Raw genomic sequence first — 17,690 nt, forward strand, 5'->3', positions numbered from 1 at the left:
GGGTAAATTGGAAGACAGAAAACTCAATTGTAAATAAAATTTACACCATAAATCGTTACTACAAATAAATGTAGATATAGCAATTTACAATATGCAAAAACGTGGCTAAAATGTACACACAATAACACCAAAAATCAATTACATTTAATATCGCAAACGAAGAGTTATGCGTACTTTAATACTGATATCGAACGAGCTCGAATAAACTGGGGCTAATAAAAAATAATGTCAATATTAAAACGGTAACATGGACCTCTTCCCATGGGAGATCTCGCCTCTGCCACGCGTATAAGCAATTTTACACTCGCAAACTCAAAAAGGTGACTACAGCGTTGGAATTTATGAAAATTCTGTGCAATTTTTATTTAAAAACAACCTTTACATTAATCTCGTTGGGAAATGGAACGGAAAAATATATTGACTGAACTCTGCGCTTTGTTACAGCGCACAGACGAGAATATATTTTAAAAATTGTTGTCTATGATTTATTTTCAACGGTAGATTGTAAATGGGAAAGTGTTTGTTTGTGTTGATTTTTGTGGCTGGTTTGATGCTTCGTCGTTAGCATAAAAACAGAATTTTCGAGAAAATATCTTCATAGACCCAACATATTTCAGCTTAATTCTTACGCGGTGTCGGAAACACTCGAAAATATCCGAATATTTATCTCTTAAGAGGGTTATTAAGCCAGATTTCATCGCCACTAACACCGGGTTCAAAGAAATACCTACCATATTGTTAACGCCTTCTGTTAAAAATACAGCAAGCAATTTTGAATCTTCTTTCTTTATGTTAAGGACGAGTGATATGAAAATTTTAACACGGAATATATGCGAAGATTCGGGTCTACATGAGATCTATTAAAGAGAAATGCGGTTTGCTGATTTGGTCGTGGATCTAAGTTATTATTATAATCCGTATGGTATTTATATATATATTTTTTTTTGGCAAAACGGAGGACACACTGTAATAATGCTGATTTTTAACATCGTTGCATTATTGACACCATACTTTAAAGCTCACTCACAAATCAATTAAACATGGTAGATAATATTGAAAACAGCTGATGTCGTGTTACTGAACGCAGATAACTAGCACAATGTAATTTCAAGATATTACAAAGAGCCAATATTTGTCGATATGTGAATAGGCTAATTACCAATTTCAAAAGGGATTTGGCCAGCAGTTGCGACAATTAGCCGTGATTTAGGACGACTAATAAACATAATGACTGTAGGACTATACGTGACATAAATAGGTAATGTTCTATTCCATGTATTAATGGAATAGTAGCAACATGATTAATTGAAATTAGTTCTATTGAACGCATTATTAGTACATAGTTATTGTTTAGTTTAATTGTGATATGTAGTTATTGCTGTTTTGGTATATAAACGGTAATTTTATGTATACGAACTGCTTCAATTAGTTAGTGATTTTAAGAGAAATATGTGTTTCATTTTCAAAATGTTTGTTGGGGCATTAGTCTGATATTACAATAGTAGCAAAACTAAGTAACATTAATTAAGGCCCCAATTGCGCCTATCAGTCCACTATAAAAGTTGCTTGCTATGGATGTGTGCTTTGGATGGCTATATCGATATCGATAGTAGGGAACTATCGATACATTGCATACTCGAGCTACGTATCTTCCTCGCACGACTACGTAGCTTAGTATCGGTGGAAACGGTCACATAGTTTCACAGCTTAGCTATAACACGGTGTATAATTTAGTATAGCACATCTTTGGTGGCCTTAACTATGATTTGCTTATGATAAACACATTTTAGGGTTAATTTGATATTTGCAAGCGCGATTCATGTTGATTTCGATGCACAGATCGGATATACTATTTAGGCATACTATTTGTTCTTTGTCTACATTTACTAATAATGCTATTACCATTAACTAAGTAATGTAATTAACTGGTTTGTGGTCACTGGAGCTACAACAAACATGGTTATTTTTAATCAACTTCACAAAATAGAAGCGGTTCTCAGTTTCACATGTTCACATGTATGTATTTTTGTCTACGACTATCTCGTGAAATCACACAGTACATGAATAAAATGTAAGTAAAATGCATGTAAGCGAGTTATCGAAACGCGCATTTAACGGTTGCGAACGTAGGTTTAGGCTTATAAGTATGCAAATAGGGAAAAAATAAGCTTCTTCTTAAAATTACCTTTGATCATAAATACACCCTGCATTTCGTTCCGTTTACAACACAAACACTTAGGTACTTAGAGTAACGTGTTTGTACCTAGATAATAATTATAGTTTAAATAAAACCAGGCATAACAAACACTATTTGCAGAAATTCAGTTTCAGATCGTTGAGTACATACACTAAAAAAGGTATTAATGCTGAGCGTTGTCCTAACAGAAACAACCAGTTTATCTTGATCCACGAAACTGGTTGTCTCCCCTGATTTTGTTTCAAGATTTATTGTTGTAGGGAAGCATGGGGGGTCTCAGTCTACTGGTGGAATATTATACATTGGTTAGGGATGAAACCCTCGGATAATTGTCACCGTCAATGGGAACAATGACCCGAAAATATGTTCAGGGTATTTAGTAGATACGCACCTTGTGTTGCGGGAAGTGAGTTTATAATTTGTATAATATCTCCTCTTTACGTTTTGTATAAAATCGTTATGCATGGCCACGAATGTAGCAAAATATCAGTTGTAAATAATTTTACGTTAGTAGTTGCACATCATAATACCTATATGACTTTTGGGCAAAAGAGGGTAAGCGACTTTTTTGCGGTCAATATCGCAATTATTCACATCATTCGATAACTCAAAATCGCAAAAAAAATTCGTTTACCCTCTTTTGGCCAGATGGCATCGTATATTTTATTCGATGACCACTAACCAAGAAGTTTGTAGTTCATTTAGGTATTTCAGTCTCTGAGTTTATTACACTTAGCTACATATATTACTATTATTAACTTGTTTTAACTACGTTTTCTTCTAAAAATTGTTTATCACCCCTTGTTAACAAAGCTAATTAATATTAACATTTTTCATATTCACTGTAATTTTAATTATGAAACTTGTTCACAGGCTGTATCTATTGTAATTTCAAGAGTTATAACAATAAACGTGGGTCTGGCGTGTATCAAGCTGGCATGAGTTCAGAACTGGGCGTTAACAGGCTCGTTCCAAGCATCTGTCTGAGAGGCGAACCGTTTTTAATATAAGCCTTATGTGTCTGGCGTTTGTATGTGTGTGTACACTCGGTACACTCACTGGTAGTACGAGTATAACTTCAATAAATTGACAGTATAAATGCATTTGGTTTTGCGAACGAAAATTCGATTAGTAATAAGTTAGTATGAAAGTGATCATGCTATTTATGTCTTCTCTGAACAAACTGTAGCTTCAACAAAGCAAGTTCTGTATTAAACACCAATAGATCAGTCAATGCACGGTTGGAGGAGTAAATAAATAAATAGTTTCCACTTTTTACTTTTAAGTAAAGATGATAATCCTAATAGGTTGATGTTTATAAAAAAATGATAATACAATCTACAGTGTTCCTCTTCTTTCCAATTACCCAGCTTCATCCGTAAGTCCAGACGTAGCCAGTAAACAAAACAAGTTTATGCCACACAAGCGTTGAAGGACCATTCCAACTTCAACAAGAAACTCGACACAACTTGGATATTGTAAATTTTCTAGACCAAAATTAATTCAGACGCCAGCGGTTTCAACGTGGACTTGAAAATTTCTTTCACGATTTATGTGTTAAGAGCGGACAAACTTGTACAATTACCGTGCCAACTCGCAAATATTGCATTGCAGCGGCCATATTTGGAGGTAGGAACACTTTTAGGATGAAACATAGTCATGGCAAAAGGAGAATGAAATAGAAAATCAAATTCAAAGTCAAAATTATTCAAATAGACCAGGAAGGCACTTCGAACGTCAAAGAAAATATACAGGGGTAAAATTAACAATGTCTGTCAGTCATCAGTCCTCCAGTGAAACTATTTGCACGTTCCAAAGTGTAGATTCCTATGGAGAAGAACGAGGGACAAACTCCATAGGTTACTCTTTTTCAATCAGATTTACAATACAATTCTTGGTTATATTGTTTCGATTGCTTTTACTATGTGAAAACGAAGTAACACTAATATTTAGTCAAAGGGATAGAAAAAGAAAATAACCTTAAGGACAACAAAGAAGAAATACTTGGTAATAAAAATATATTAAGTACGATAACTGTTTTACAGAAATAATCTAATTTGCAATTCATTAGGAGATGAAGGCGTCATAGCAAATGCAGCCAGCCAGACGGAAACCATTTCAACGAACATACAAACGTACATCCTAGTAGATCCTATAGTACAGCACATCGATTTTGCTAGACGCAGAGGCCGTCTGCAGTTTCGTAGTTTGCATTTTATGTAGATACTCGTAGGTGCATTTATACTATAGCTTATTGAACATGTAATGTAAAAAATTTTGCCTATTATTTATCTTGATCTGGGTGTGATGGATTTGTGAATTGTGTATGGTTTAATTGGATTTATAAATCATTTAACTTTGAATATGATACAATCATATTTATCAGTCCATCAAAAATTGGTGATGTTCTAGTATGGCTGAAATACGTAATTATATTTTTTTGTATATAAAAAGCGACATTACTATAACATTCTTTACTTATTTATTTATTTATTTATTTAATTAATTAATTCGGAGATTTCTTTACTCTACAATGAGTCATATAAAAATGTATATTTAATCAATAATGATCTTGAAATATCTATAATATAAAAATAAGTCGGGTTTAACCTAACCTAACCTAACTCCAAAACTCACGAACCGATTTCCACGGTTTTGCATTCGTTGGAAAGGTCTCGGGCTCCGTGAGGTTTATAATTAAGAAAATTCAGGAAAAATTAAGAGAAAAGCAGGAAAACAGGGAAAATCATTGGTGGCGAAACGGAGTTCGCCGGGTTTGCTAGAACCTAATATTTAAAATAACTGTCAAGTTTTATTTCCAAACTAAGCAGCGTCTTAAGAAACATCAGAAGCTAAGTATAAAGTTTAAGTAAATACCTGTGTAACGATTCATATCGTCTTCTATCGCAGCACTTAAGTTCTATTTATACGACAATATGGTGTTTAAGTACGTGCATATGTACTATCGGCAAATTTTACGGTAGCATTTTATATGATAACAATCGTGAGACATACTAAATTAACTAAAAATCACGGTTTACTCACATACATTAATCGAGAAAAGCTCTACTAGTTTCGAGTCAAAGAGGGGCTCTTCATCATGTGCAGCGTGCTCATACGCGACGAAGTCGCAGCCTACTCAGTAGGTAGGATGCGCGACGTCGCCGCGTCTCTTACCGTGATTTTTAATAAATTTACGGTAGTACACTTTTTAAACAAAATCCTGTGGCAAAGCAGCAATCCACCGGGCGTTTTCAATGAAGTCGCTCGCGCCGAGTGCAAGCGAATATCGCCTAATGATGGTCGACTGCTATGTTTGTCGATTGTACTCACTTAACGACACTGCATCCACGTTTACTCAAAGTTCTGACTTGATAGATGCAAATATATTTAAGTACGAATTTTTACTAAAAGGAGATTTAAAAGGAAAAATTATTAAATTTTGTTTTTTTTTGTCCATTTAAATGTAGTTTAATCAACTGCTAAACACATATCTTAAATTAAGCAATGCGTTATAGCTTTTTTTTATAATCCAGTCCTAAGCAATTGTTTGGGACAAAATCGTTACTAAGGAATAGTTTAAGAAAGCATTAAATGTCTCTGAGAATGACAGTAAAACACATAGGTAAGTTAATAAAAAACAATGTTTCATTACATGGAAGTATACTTTTATGTACCCTTCATAATCAAAATAGTTGTTATTAAAGTTAAATGAAGCAACAATACATTCCAATCAAAAATATTGTAATCGTTATTCAAAACAAACACAGCTGAATAGGGTAGATTGATAATTTTTATTTTAATGTCCGTCTTGTACATTCATAATGACGTATTTGCTCCTACTACTAAACTTTAATTCATTTTATCTAAGTATTGTTATCTTATATGATAAAATACGTATCGAATATTTTTTCATTACCTAACTGACGGACTAAATAGATTTTGAATTTTCGTACCCCGACATCATCCCGACGACATCATTCCCTATTATGAAAGTGTATTTCAGGGGACAGAAAACAATCATACCGCGTAGTAACTCAATTGTACGTCAGATGGCGCTTAACGCACAACAAAAAAAATACTAATCATATAAATCACTAGGTTATTATAGTATTCATGATAAATAAAAACAATGTACCTAAATTATATAAAAAAAATGGTTAAATAATACAAACAAAAAAATTTGCAGAGGCTACTAACGCCATCTTTACAAATAATGTTGCGACTGAAGCGAAGCGTTGAAGCCTATGTCTTGTTATGTAATGAAACCTTTGGTCAACAGCTTGCAGATCCAATGGCAACTAAATGCTATGGTTAAGTTAAAGATGTCAGTATTGAATATCAAAACAAGTTTAAACATACTTACAAAATTGTTGACCTTCATTGTGCCTTTGCAACGAATAGTTAGTAATTGAGTAGTTAACAAATTGCCAGCACAAAATTTGATGACGTCACTTTTTTATTAATTTATCTACACAAGAACTAAATTCATCACAATAATATTAATTTTACTAAATTATAATGCCACAAACATCGCTTCCAGAAGTCTAAAGCAAACTGTTGATAGTCATCCAAACACCAACTCGGCTTGAATCACTTTTCTCTTTGGCGGGAACAGATACGCTCTATCTTCGTCCTTTTCACACCCGTTGAGAATCATATTTGTGTCCTTTACCGGTGTCGATTAAAGTAAAACCATTACGGCGAGAACAAAAAAGGGTCCCCTTTGAACAAATCGTAATATATCATCGCGTTGACGTTGTGAGCTTGGGGTCTTCGTCGGAACTAGTCCGCTTTGTCCAGAAGCAGTAAATTTTATTACAGTTAACGGTCTATGCTGAATAAGCGAATTATTATGACTGATTTTGTATTACAAAGTAACTAACTTTAGGTATCTTGCCTTAAGTTAATAAGCAGTTTAATTTTATTCAATACACATAACCAGTATTCTTAAAATAAATATCATAAAATGAATAAACATCTTTTATTAATGCATTAAGCCTCGTCCCCACTAGGAACATTTGTCGAGCGACATGTGTCCCTGGAGACATTAGGCGATTGCGGGCGACGTCAGGCGACATTGTTGAAACTGTTCCTTGTCGCACAGTCGATGAAGATCAGTGATAGAGTGAACAATTTCAACAATGTCGCAGCGATGTCGCCCGACGTCGCCCGACATCGCCTGTTGTCACCGGCGACTAATGTTGCTCGACAAATGTCCCTAGTGGGGACGAGGCTTTACAATACTAACTGCCGTACTCAGAGTCATTTAATGATTACTTAAACTATTCCTTACTAACGATTTTGTTTCGAAAACAATTGCTAAGGAGTGAATTAAGTAATCATTAAATGACTGAGTGCGGCGGTAAAACAATTGAATTCTGTCCAAAGTGTTGTAAATATTGTTTTTAGATTTCTTGATACCGAAACAGATGTTGAACTAACTCAATTTCAGTTCGTAATAAAAAATTAACCGTATCAAATGCACAAACTTCCACGTTCAATATTACCAATGACACATAATACGAATTTATGAGGTCATAATCTGTCTACACAGGATCGGAACAAACGTAAGCTGTGAGAGCTTCAATCCCACACGAATGGAGCTCATCCATCATCCGAGACAATAGCCAGGGTCGTCGATTTGATACCCGAGCAGCTGGCAGCAGACGATCAAATATATGTAGTATCGCTTTTGTTGGTAAAGTCATAAACTAGGATTTCTAGCTGTTTAAAATAAAATTGTTTGGTATTTTAAGCGTAGCTGCAATCTATTGTGTTATGTAGTTCAATGGGTTATACATTTTTTATACATACCTAGGCTACTTGTGTTGAATTTCATGTCCATTAGGATAGTATCCTACTTTTTTAATATCCCGTAAGATTTTTCTAGGCTCCTGGAAAAAAATGGGAGTCAACATTTGAACCGAAAATCGGAATCAATTATAAGGATTTATGATCTGTACTGAATCTAGCTTCAGCCAGCGGCTTCGCCTGCGATGCCAGGGGTAGAAAGTAGCCAATGTGTTATTCCAGACTATAATCTACCCCTGTTCCAAAATTCATCCTGGTCCCTTCAGCAGCAGTCCCAGCAGTTATGACGAGATTGAGTAAGAAACATTCCCACAAACTTACCATCTTTCGCATTTATAATAGTAGTTCAAGCTAATTTCGACTATCTGCCCTACAATTAAAGCATAAAGTCCACTGTGGGTAGTCTAACATTCGACAAACATATTATTTGTACAGTAGTCGAGTCTAGGGATCAAGCCGCAAAATTAAGTTTGTTTTTCGGGATAAAAAGTACTCAATGTTGTGCCCTGGATATTAAACTATAATTATACCAAGTTTCGTCGTAGTCGTTTTTGCATGATGCGTGAACATACAGACAAAAAAATATAATTTCAATAGACAGAATTAATCCACGTAATTACGTTATATTCAGCACACTTTCGGTAAGTCCATTTATTTCTTTTATTGCGGGTGACAGGATATAAATTTGTGTGTGATTTTTTACAGTTTATTTCTTTATAGTCGTACTAAGCTGTGTTGTTTTCAATTGTTACCGGGAATAATCGTAGTATAATAAACGATGTCGTCGCACAATGACCCGCCCGATCGCGATGGCTTTCGAAAAAGTCGACTAACTCCGCGATCGCCGCCGTGTAGCTCGAAGCGGCTATTCAGCGAGATCGAATCTCCGACGTACGCGACTCCCGAGGATAGGTCGTCCAAGCGTGTACAAACGTGCGTTTCGCCGAATTTGTCATCCCCGGCGAGTGAGAGTAATAAGGGCTACACAGACCTTATGACTGAGGCAACACAATTATTGTCGAAAATTAATGAAATCGTGCTCGATTCGCGTCTAGCCACAGGCAGCAAAACCACGATAGTTGAGCTAACCCAGCGAGTCACGGGTATTGTCGCGATTTTGGCGGTGAAATCGTCCTGCGTCGAGACCAAATTGTCTAATGCGGAACGTGAGTTAGACAGGTGTAAGTCGTCGTCTTGCATGACAGCGGAAAAAAAACGGTCGATAATAAAATGTCATATGCCGAATCTTTGAAACTGCGTTTGCCCAGCAAGATCGCGCCCGCGATGGAATCCCGCGCCCCGCTTCCGTGTGTTGTCGCCTACCCGACAACCGAGCGCTCAGCTGATTTTGCGTCGTCATCGGCGACTAAACAGGCGCTTATGAAGGCGATCAAACCCTGCGATGACGGTTTCCAAATTGTAGGAGTGAAAAAAACCGCGAAGTCGGGTGTCGTATTGCGCGTTGCTAACGAGCGGCAAATAAAGAAACTCGAGTCCGTGGCAGCGATTCGTACCGCCGGTTTGCGTTTAGAAAAGCCAAAAGGTCGTAGGCCGCGTATCCTTGTCAAGGACGTCCCTGGTTCTATGGAGGACGCCGCGTTTTTGACCTCACTGTATCGTCAAAATATAAGTGGGGAAATCGAAGTAAAGGAGCAAGATTTTATAAAATCTTGTAAAATTACCCGCCGGCGTACTTTGCAAAACGGTCGCAAGTGGGTTGGCATTGAAATAGACGCGAATATTCGGAAACATCTGGTTACAACCAAAGACAAACTTTTTATAGATTGGGCTACTTGCCGTTTCATCGATGATGTTGAGATTGTAAAGTGTCATTTGTGTCAGCATTTCGGTCACGTTAGAAAGCATTGTACTGTAAAAACACCCACCTGCGCTAATTGTGCCGAGTCGCATGAGACCGACACCTGCCCTCATACAAATAATAAAAATTTTGTACCGACATGCGTGGCGTGTAAACGCTTTAAAAAACCTCACGACCACCGTTGTGGTTCGCCCGAGTGTGGTACCTACAAAGCGAAACTTGAACAACTTATCTTAACTACAACTTATTAAATAACAACATGGATAGGTTGACTATAGGACAGTTAAATCTCCACAATGATAGGGTTGCGACGTCCGAGTTAGACAAACTAATAGTCGACTATCAACTTGACATAGTACTTGTTCAAGAACAATATCAAAATGCCCACTTAAGGCACAGGGTAGTGCAGCTGAACAGTAGGTCACGAGCTGGAATTTACGTCACGAGATCACCTAATTTTACAGTAACATCAATAACTAATTTAATGACGTCACACTGTGCCGTGGCGGAGATTGCTTCGGGAAACTATAAACTTTACGCTGTGAGCTGTTACTTTCAATATTCTGACTCAGTTACTCCTCACATTCATCACCTCCGTAACGTCTTGCAGTCACTTTCTGGCTCCAAAGTTATCATTGGCGCCGACGTCAATGCGTCTTCATCTTTATGGTATGGCAAGGTTAGGGCTACTGACATGGAACGGCGTTGTGCCGTTGAAGAATTCATTGCCGAAATGAATCTCTCCATACATAACACCCCTGATGCACCACCTACTTTTTGCAGCCAAATGGGCGAATCTTGTATTGACGTCACACTTTCTAGTTCGGACGTTAGCTTGGATAGGTGGCGTGTCCTACCGGATGCGTCATGTAGTGACCATCGCCTGATCGTGTACGAATTTGTTTCGGGATTACCCCGGGGTCCAACGCTTTGCAGTAGTGGCTTTAGATATAAAACTAAGGGCGCGGACTGGAACTTCTTTAGCTTATTATTTGCATCTCAGGCCACAGACTTCACTCGCGGAGACCTTTCGGCCGAAGAAGGTGCTGAAATCATGTCAGATACTTTTACTTACTGTGCCGACATTGCGTTTGGTCGGGGATCCTTGACCAGTACGCGCAGATGTGACTGGTGGAATAATTATCTGGTTGAACAGCGTAAATGCTTCCGTAGAGCGCGTAAACAGTTAAATAAATTAAAGAAACGTAAAGTCACAGGTTTTGCATTTGATGAAGCATTGATTGCGTTTAGAGTTGCCAGGTCACGCTATAGGGCTTCAGTGGAGAAAGCCAAGGGTAACCTGTTGCGGAGAGTAGTGCAGAGGCTGGATAGCGAGGGTCCGTGGTCGCCTCTGTACCATGAGTTCAAAGCCAACAGATCCGTCGATCTGGCGTTCGTACAGAACATAAAAGTCAACAATGTTCACACCACTGGTATTGAGGAGACAACGGAAGTTCTACTCGATGAACTCATCCCTGACGATATATCCGAGACAGACAATGATTATCATCAGCAGATTAGGTCGTGGGCAGCTATACCGCCCGATTCACCGGTGTCTGATCTACCTTCCGTCAGCGAGCTCGTAACTGTTGTTAAAACCTTGCCTTTGAATAAATCGTCTGGTGAGGATAAGGTTTCAAATAAAATGATAATAGAAGCGTGCAAATCTGCGGCTGACGCGATCCTGTCTGTCTTTAATCGTTGTATAGCGGAGGGCGTCTTTCCTCGTATATGGCGACGTGGATTCATTCGCATAATACCTAAGAATGGAAATAAACCACCCGATGACCCTAAGTCATACCGGCCTATTACGCTTTTACCATCATTAGGAAAACTCCTTGAGCGGCTTATCGTTCCTCGTTTAATGCCCGGTGGACCGAAATTTCACAATAATCAATTTGGCTTCACTGTAGGTAAATCTACTGTAGACGCGGCTCTCTCTGTCCGAACCACGGTGAATTCATCTGAGCACAAATATGTAGTAGGCATTTTTCTAGACATTTCCGGTGCCTTTGATAACGCGTGGTGGCCAATGTTACTCCTAAAACTTAAAGGGCGTGGCTGTTTCAGTAACATATACAAACTAATATACACGTATTTTCTTCACGGTTCTGTAAAACTGAAACTTGGTCATTGTTCGCGGTCGAAGTCTTTGTCAATGGGATGTCCTCAGGGCTCGGTTATTGGCCCGTATTTATGGAATCTAGGGTTTGATGATTTGCTCGCGATCCCCCTTCCTTCTGGTTGTACATTAACTGGATATGCGGATGATGGCCTTTTGTTAATACAGTCAAATACCCGCGCCGGACTGGAGAATCTAGCTAAAGACTGCCTCGGTGGGATCTCGCGTTGGGGCGAACGTAATCGATTAACTTTTGCACCACATAAAACCTACCAGCTATTGCTTAAAGGAAACTTGAAATCTTGGCCGTCCATTAAATTCCAAAACGTTCCCGTAAAACGAAAGGAGTCGGTTTGCTATCTCGGTCTAGTCTTAGAAAAAAACTTTTCTTTTATTGAACATATTAAGACTATTAGTGAGAAAGCTAAAAATAATTTCTATGCACTCACGCGAATTTCGAAGGCGACCTGGGGTCTCTCTTTTCTTACGCTCAAAACCATATATGGAGCAACCTACCTGGGATGCGTGTGCTACGGGGCACCAGTATGGGCTGATAGGGCCACAATAGGCGCGGTACGGCGGAAGCTTCTTCAAGGTCAGCGTCTAGCCTTGATCTTTCTGTGTAAGGCTTATAGGACGGTTAGCACAGAGGCCCTACCTGTGCTCGCGGGACTACTTCCAGTCGATCTTGAGGTGCAGCGACGTGCTGCTATGTATTACAATGCGAGACCTAACTTTTCCGCAAACTTTCTAGCACGTGATCGAAACAAAATTGCTAGACTGCTTAAGCCATTAACGGACGTCTGGGATGAGCTTCTAATTGAATGGCAGTGCAGATGGGAATCTTCTACCAAGGGCCGTCACCTTTACCAGTTCTTTCCATCCGTGCATGAGCGACTGGAGAGGACATGGCTGGAGGTGGATCACTGTGTTGCCCAGTTTCTTACTGGCCATGGCAACTTTAAAAGCAAATTGTTCTCATTTAAACTCGTTGATTCACCATGGTGCCAATGTTCGACAGCGGAGTTGCAACATGAGCAATCCGCCCATCACATACTCTGGGAGTGTGGTCTCTGGCAATCTGAGCGTAACACTATGTTGGATAATTTAACTGTTTCATCAGGTGTAGTCTATTATACGGACCTTGTGGAGTCTAGAACGAATTTCCGTGCGTTTAGGCGTTTTTGCCATACCTATTATTGGAAGCAAGTATAACAGCTCACACATAGGACCCACTTAGTTTTAAGTCAAATTTCCGTGGTGCTTGGCGACTGGGCTTCTCCCAGTTGTGGAGTCTCTTTGTGCCTTAAGGCTTAAGTCATTCTGTCTCCTGCATTAAATTCACCGAGGGAAGTGGAAACTATCGTTTTCTTTTCTTCTCCTCTAATAATATCTTCTGATTTATTTCGTTGCGGGATCCAAGACAGTCATTCATTTCCCTGGGACGCGCCGGACTTCAGTGTTCCGGTGTTTTCATGGTTGTATCTACTGTAGATCCTGGCTTACAGGAGTTGCAGCGGTATGGGAGGTTGCGGCGGGCTTGTCCCTATAAAAAAAAAAAAAAAAAAAAAAAAGACAGAATTAACACTTCTACAGTTATATTATATTGACGGTTGACAAGCTAAGTGTATTTTTTTTGGGATATTAACTTATATACATGATCGGAATCACCGAATTTTTCTCCATCGAATGATGTATGTAATATAACTCAATATTGCCAAAAAAAAACGTTTAAAAACATCAATATGTATTTACGTGGCTCTGTACTACAATGCTATAGTAATGTGTATTTATAAATTTGTATTTCGAGGAGTTACAACAAAAAATTGCACAATTGCAGTAGTCATTACCTACCAAATTAATGTAACACTTAGGCGCGTGTCATCCACTTAAGTATCCTATACAAACTCAATAGGTTTCTGATTGTTATGAAAAGAAACATTTAAACCTTTATTACTTAGCACGTTACCATAATTATAATGACCATTATAATCTATTTTAATTTCAAAATCACTTATAGGATTAGCGAAATCTACACCATCATTGTATTCACACATCATTTTGATTTTTAAATATGAACTGTAATATTTTAACCGGAGTATTGTCAGGGAATTTGTTTCTATCTTAATGAGTTTAGTATCAGTGGTCACAAGTAGGTAGAAACCTAAATAGCCTAAAGGTTGTGGTTTTAATATTCATCACAGAAACGTCTAATTGATTTTGATAACAAAATAAAATATATTATTAATAATTTTAGTAAAACCATCTTTGCTTCTATTGAGTTAAATATAATATGGTTTCCATCATTGTCATTGTTATGGTTGATTGTGGGTTTAATTTTTTACTTTTATGGCTTTCTGTATAAAGTACCAAGTTGTCATCTAGTGTGATTCTTACGATTTTTGTTGGTAAGTAACGCTTGCTAGTCTGCGACTGCAAGTGCGCATCTGGTTTTAGTAATTAACTTTTCTACAGTATTATATTACCGTTCTCAGAGTAATTTATTGATTTTATTTAACTCAATCCTTGTTTTCCATACAATATCGTTTCTAAGGAACATTTTAAGTAATCATTGAATGTCTTTGAGTTCGGCAGATAGACTCATTGGATAAATCGCCATACCATACCTGGCAAGAGAAAACTTGTCTCCATATTATTAATTTTGATAAGGGCCGCAGTGGACAATTTCAATTAAGCTGGCTTACTATGCAGAAGTATAATTCACGAGTTAAACATCGCTACATATCCAGGCAATCTACCAATACAATATATATAGAAAAACCCCAAATAGTATTTCCGCCATCACAAAATTGAACCAAAGACCCAATGAGAATACAAAGTAAACTTAAGGACCATTTAGTACAAATATTTGTGATAGGCGTGTTGGCTACCGAAACAGATTTTAAAGCTTATCTATTGTATGCAGACTATCGGAAACCCGGTATGTTCCTCTTATCTACTGCACACAAATGCACTAGCCCTTAAAAATTATACACACAAACAAACAAAGTCATTACCAAATTAACGACGTTCAGGTGACGAAAAAGCATTTTGTAAACAAGTTTCATACTGTGCGGTCGCCTAGCTGTTTAGTGATCGAAAGATTTTATTAGTGAATATTAATATAACATCTGTGAAAAATACCATGTCTTCACCAACCCCGTCACCACCAAGCCTAGTTACTGATGAAGAGGACTCTAGAGATTCCACTGAATCAGATATTTCAAATTCAAGTATGCCGAAGTTAGAGACTGTTCCTCTATCGCAGAGAGATGACTGTAAACCTAGTGGAGTTACGTCTCATGGCGTTGAAGACATATTAGCTGAAGGTGTCAACTATAACGTTCACGACAACGTATATTCTGATTGTAAGCCAGAAGATACAATATCTAACGCTTTTGTACAAGATTATAACTCAAGAGATTCCACAGGGTTTAGCATCCATGACATTCTTGGGTTGCAACAATCCTACAATGCCAATTGTCGAGATGAATTAGAATCACGATATGAATATCAAATTCCCAATTACGAAAATATCAGCAATAACTCCAACAACTATGGTTCTGGAACTGAAGAAGTTGTATCCGAAGCGTGTGTTGAGAAAACCGACGTCTTCAGTCCAGCTGCGTCGCACCTTGGAAATCAAGTTGTTTATACCAGAAACTATGCTGTCAACGAACTTGTTCGATACCACGAAAGAAGTAATTTAAACAACGAAGTCACTAAGGAACCTGCAAGAGATATCAATGATATTCATGACCATAACTTTTCAACTCAGGTCAGTAAATGCTAGAACAAATTACACTCTATTGAAATAGACAAAAGAATGAAATTTATAGCAAACGTCTGTATAGTGACGACTGTGATTTACCGCAAACCAACCGGATTCTTAATGACATTTTAATTTGTAGTAGTTAGTAGTAGTAATTAAGAATTAGGTCGAACTCACCTTATTGCAGTGGTGCGTTTGGTCAAAGTTAGACGTTTTATAAAAACAGTTTTAAATTTAATAATTCCAGAATACTTCCTGGAATAGTAAGCCTGTATCCAGTACAGCTGTTGGTAGCTCCGCGTCTTTAACAACATCTGGTAAGTTGATATCAAATATTTTTTAAATTTATTCGTTTTTGAGCTTTTATTAGTCTTTGTGATGATACATTAACTATGCACGTGTTTTATTTTCATTGTTATCTTCAAACTTCTTTCTTCTTACTAATTAGCTTCTAGGGTTCTGAAAATCCATATTTTTCATTGAGCAACTGCTATCTACCATCCACAAACTATTGTGATCGATTAAACTACCTCTACTTTTGTTTTCAAGCATCTTACAGCCAGCAACACATGTCATTGACATTCTCTTAATAATATAATCGGGACTCAGCATGGCCATGAGTGTTAAACAGTGAGGAATTTATAGCGTGATGCATATGTACATATATCTAGCATTTTACATTCATCCTAATCCTATATATTTTTCTAAATAACCTACGCGTGTAAAAATATTAAAATAAAAAACAATGTTAATAGTAAATAAGTGATAATTAATATTTCAATATATAATTCTTCATTTGTGTATTTTCAGAAATGTCAACCGACTCATCGTATACGAAAGGTTTTACAAAAAGGGCCCGAACAGCCTATACGAGCTCACAGCTTGTTGAATTAGAAAATGAGTTTCGTGAAACTCGTTACCTCTGTCGACCACGACGAATTGAACTCGCCAATTATTTACAACTTACGGAGCGACAAATTAAGATCTGGTTCCAGAATAGAAGAATGAAATACAAGAAAGACAACAAACATAACAAGCCATCCTCGTCGGTGGATGATAGCAGTCCTTCAAGCTCCAAGGAGATGTCACCAAATCGAGATCACAAAATGACTCATGGAAGAAACTGTGGTGGACATGATCGACACAGACGTCTCATGTCTGACAACAACGCAACTCACCATAAAATTTATCTTCAACCGAACGACGGTATTCCTAGGCCACCAGAATACACCGCTATTAATCCATTGAAAACAATTTTAAAAGGGCCACAAAATACTGTAGAATTGCCTGCGTATACACCAAACTTGTCTTATCCGCCTTACTATCCAGGAGTACCAAACAGAGCCACTTACTCACCGATGCCTGAGGTTTATCGATACGGCAACGATGACTCACTGCCACCGAATTCTAATACTCTGTCTTCGTTAGCATCTGATAGCTACGTGCCGAACGGTGCTAACATAAAACTAAATGATGATTTAGTAAGGTTTGGTGCCGGGTCATCTTACTATAATCCAATGCCAAGCGCTGTTATTCCTCCAACAACTGCAGACACCTATGGCTTTGCTCCAACTTTACCATCAGCATCGATGACTACTTATGATGAAAGCAGAACACCAAACTTGACTTTGGGTCAAGATCCGTACTTCTCATATTTGATTACTCCGGATCCTGCAAGTCAACCTCAACCTTCGACTCCAACCAAATATTCTACGTCTTATATATCTCTATAGTTTTAAGGTATTGTTGTAACCACTATTTCTAACTCTCTTTCGTATTACTGTTTTTTTTTTCTGAAAATTGCCAAATAGTATTATTGAAGTTTTCCAATAATTTTAGCGTCTTAGTGAACTTATAAAATGTCGTTATTTTAATTCTATATTTAGTATCAGGGTGTATACATAAAAAATAAAGTTAGTATATTTGTATATAAAAAAACTTTTCAATAAGTAGCGCTTAAATTCAT

General features: G+C 37.6%; 1 protein-coding gene across 1 annotated transcript; it reads left to right on the forward strand.

The window, feature by feature from the left end:
• Window positions 1-15,097: 15,097 nt before the first annotated feature.
• LOC118269829 (homeobox protein 10-like) lies at window positions 15,098-17,457 on the forward strand. The gene is made up of 3 exons (XM_035585157.2): window positions 15,098-15,730; window positions 15,972-16,041; window positions 16,535-17,457. The coding sequence occupies exons 1-3, from the start codon at window positions 15,098-15,100 to the stop codon at window positions 17,455-17,457; spliced, it is 1,626 nt and encodes a 541-aa protein (XP_035441050.2).
• The last annotated feature ends 233 nt before the right edge of the window (window positions 17,458-17,690 follow it).

This window comes from Spodoptera frugiperda, chromosome 30 (assembly GCF_023101765.2).
Source record: "Spodoptera frugiperda isolate SF20-4 chromosome 30, AGI-APGP_CSIRO_Sfru_2.0, whole genome shotgun sequence".
NCBI classification, from domain to species: Eukaryota; Metazoa; Arthropoda; class Insecta; order Lepidoptera; family Noctuidae; genus Spodoptera; species Spodoptera frugiperda.

Excerpts from the sequence above, each read along its gene's own strand:
- LOC118269829 (XM_035585157.2), top strand. The coding sequence starts at position 15,098 with ATGTCTTCACCAACCCCGTCACCACCAAGCCTAGTTACTGATGAAGAG. Across the intron at positions 15,731-15,971 it reads ACCATAACTTTTCAACTCAG|AATACTTCCTGGAATAGTAA; the intron begins GTCAGTAAATGC and ends TAATAATTCCAG. Across the intron at positions 16,042-16,534 it reads CGCGTCTTTAACAACATCTG|AAATGTCAACCGACTCATCG; the intron begins GTAAGTTGATAT and ends GTGTATTTTCAG.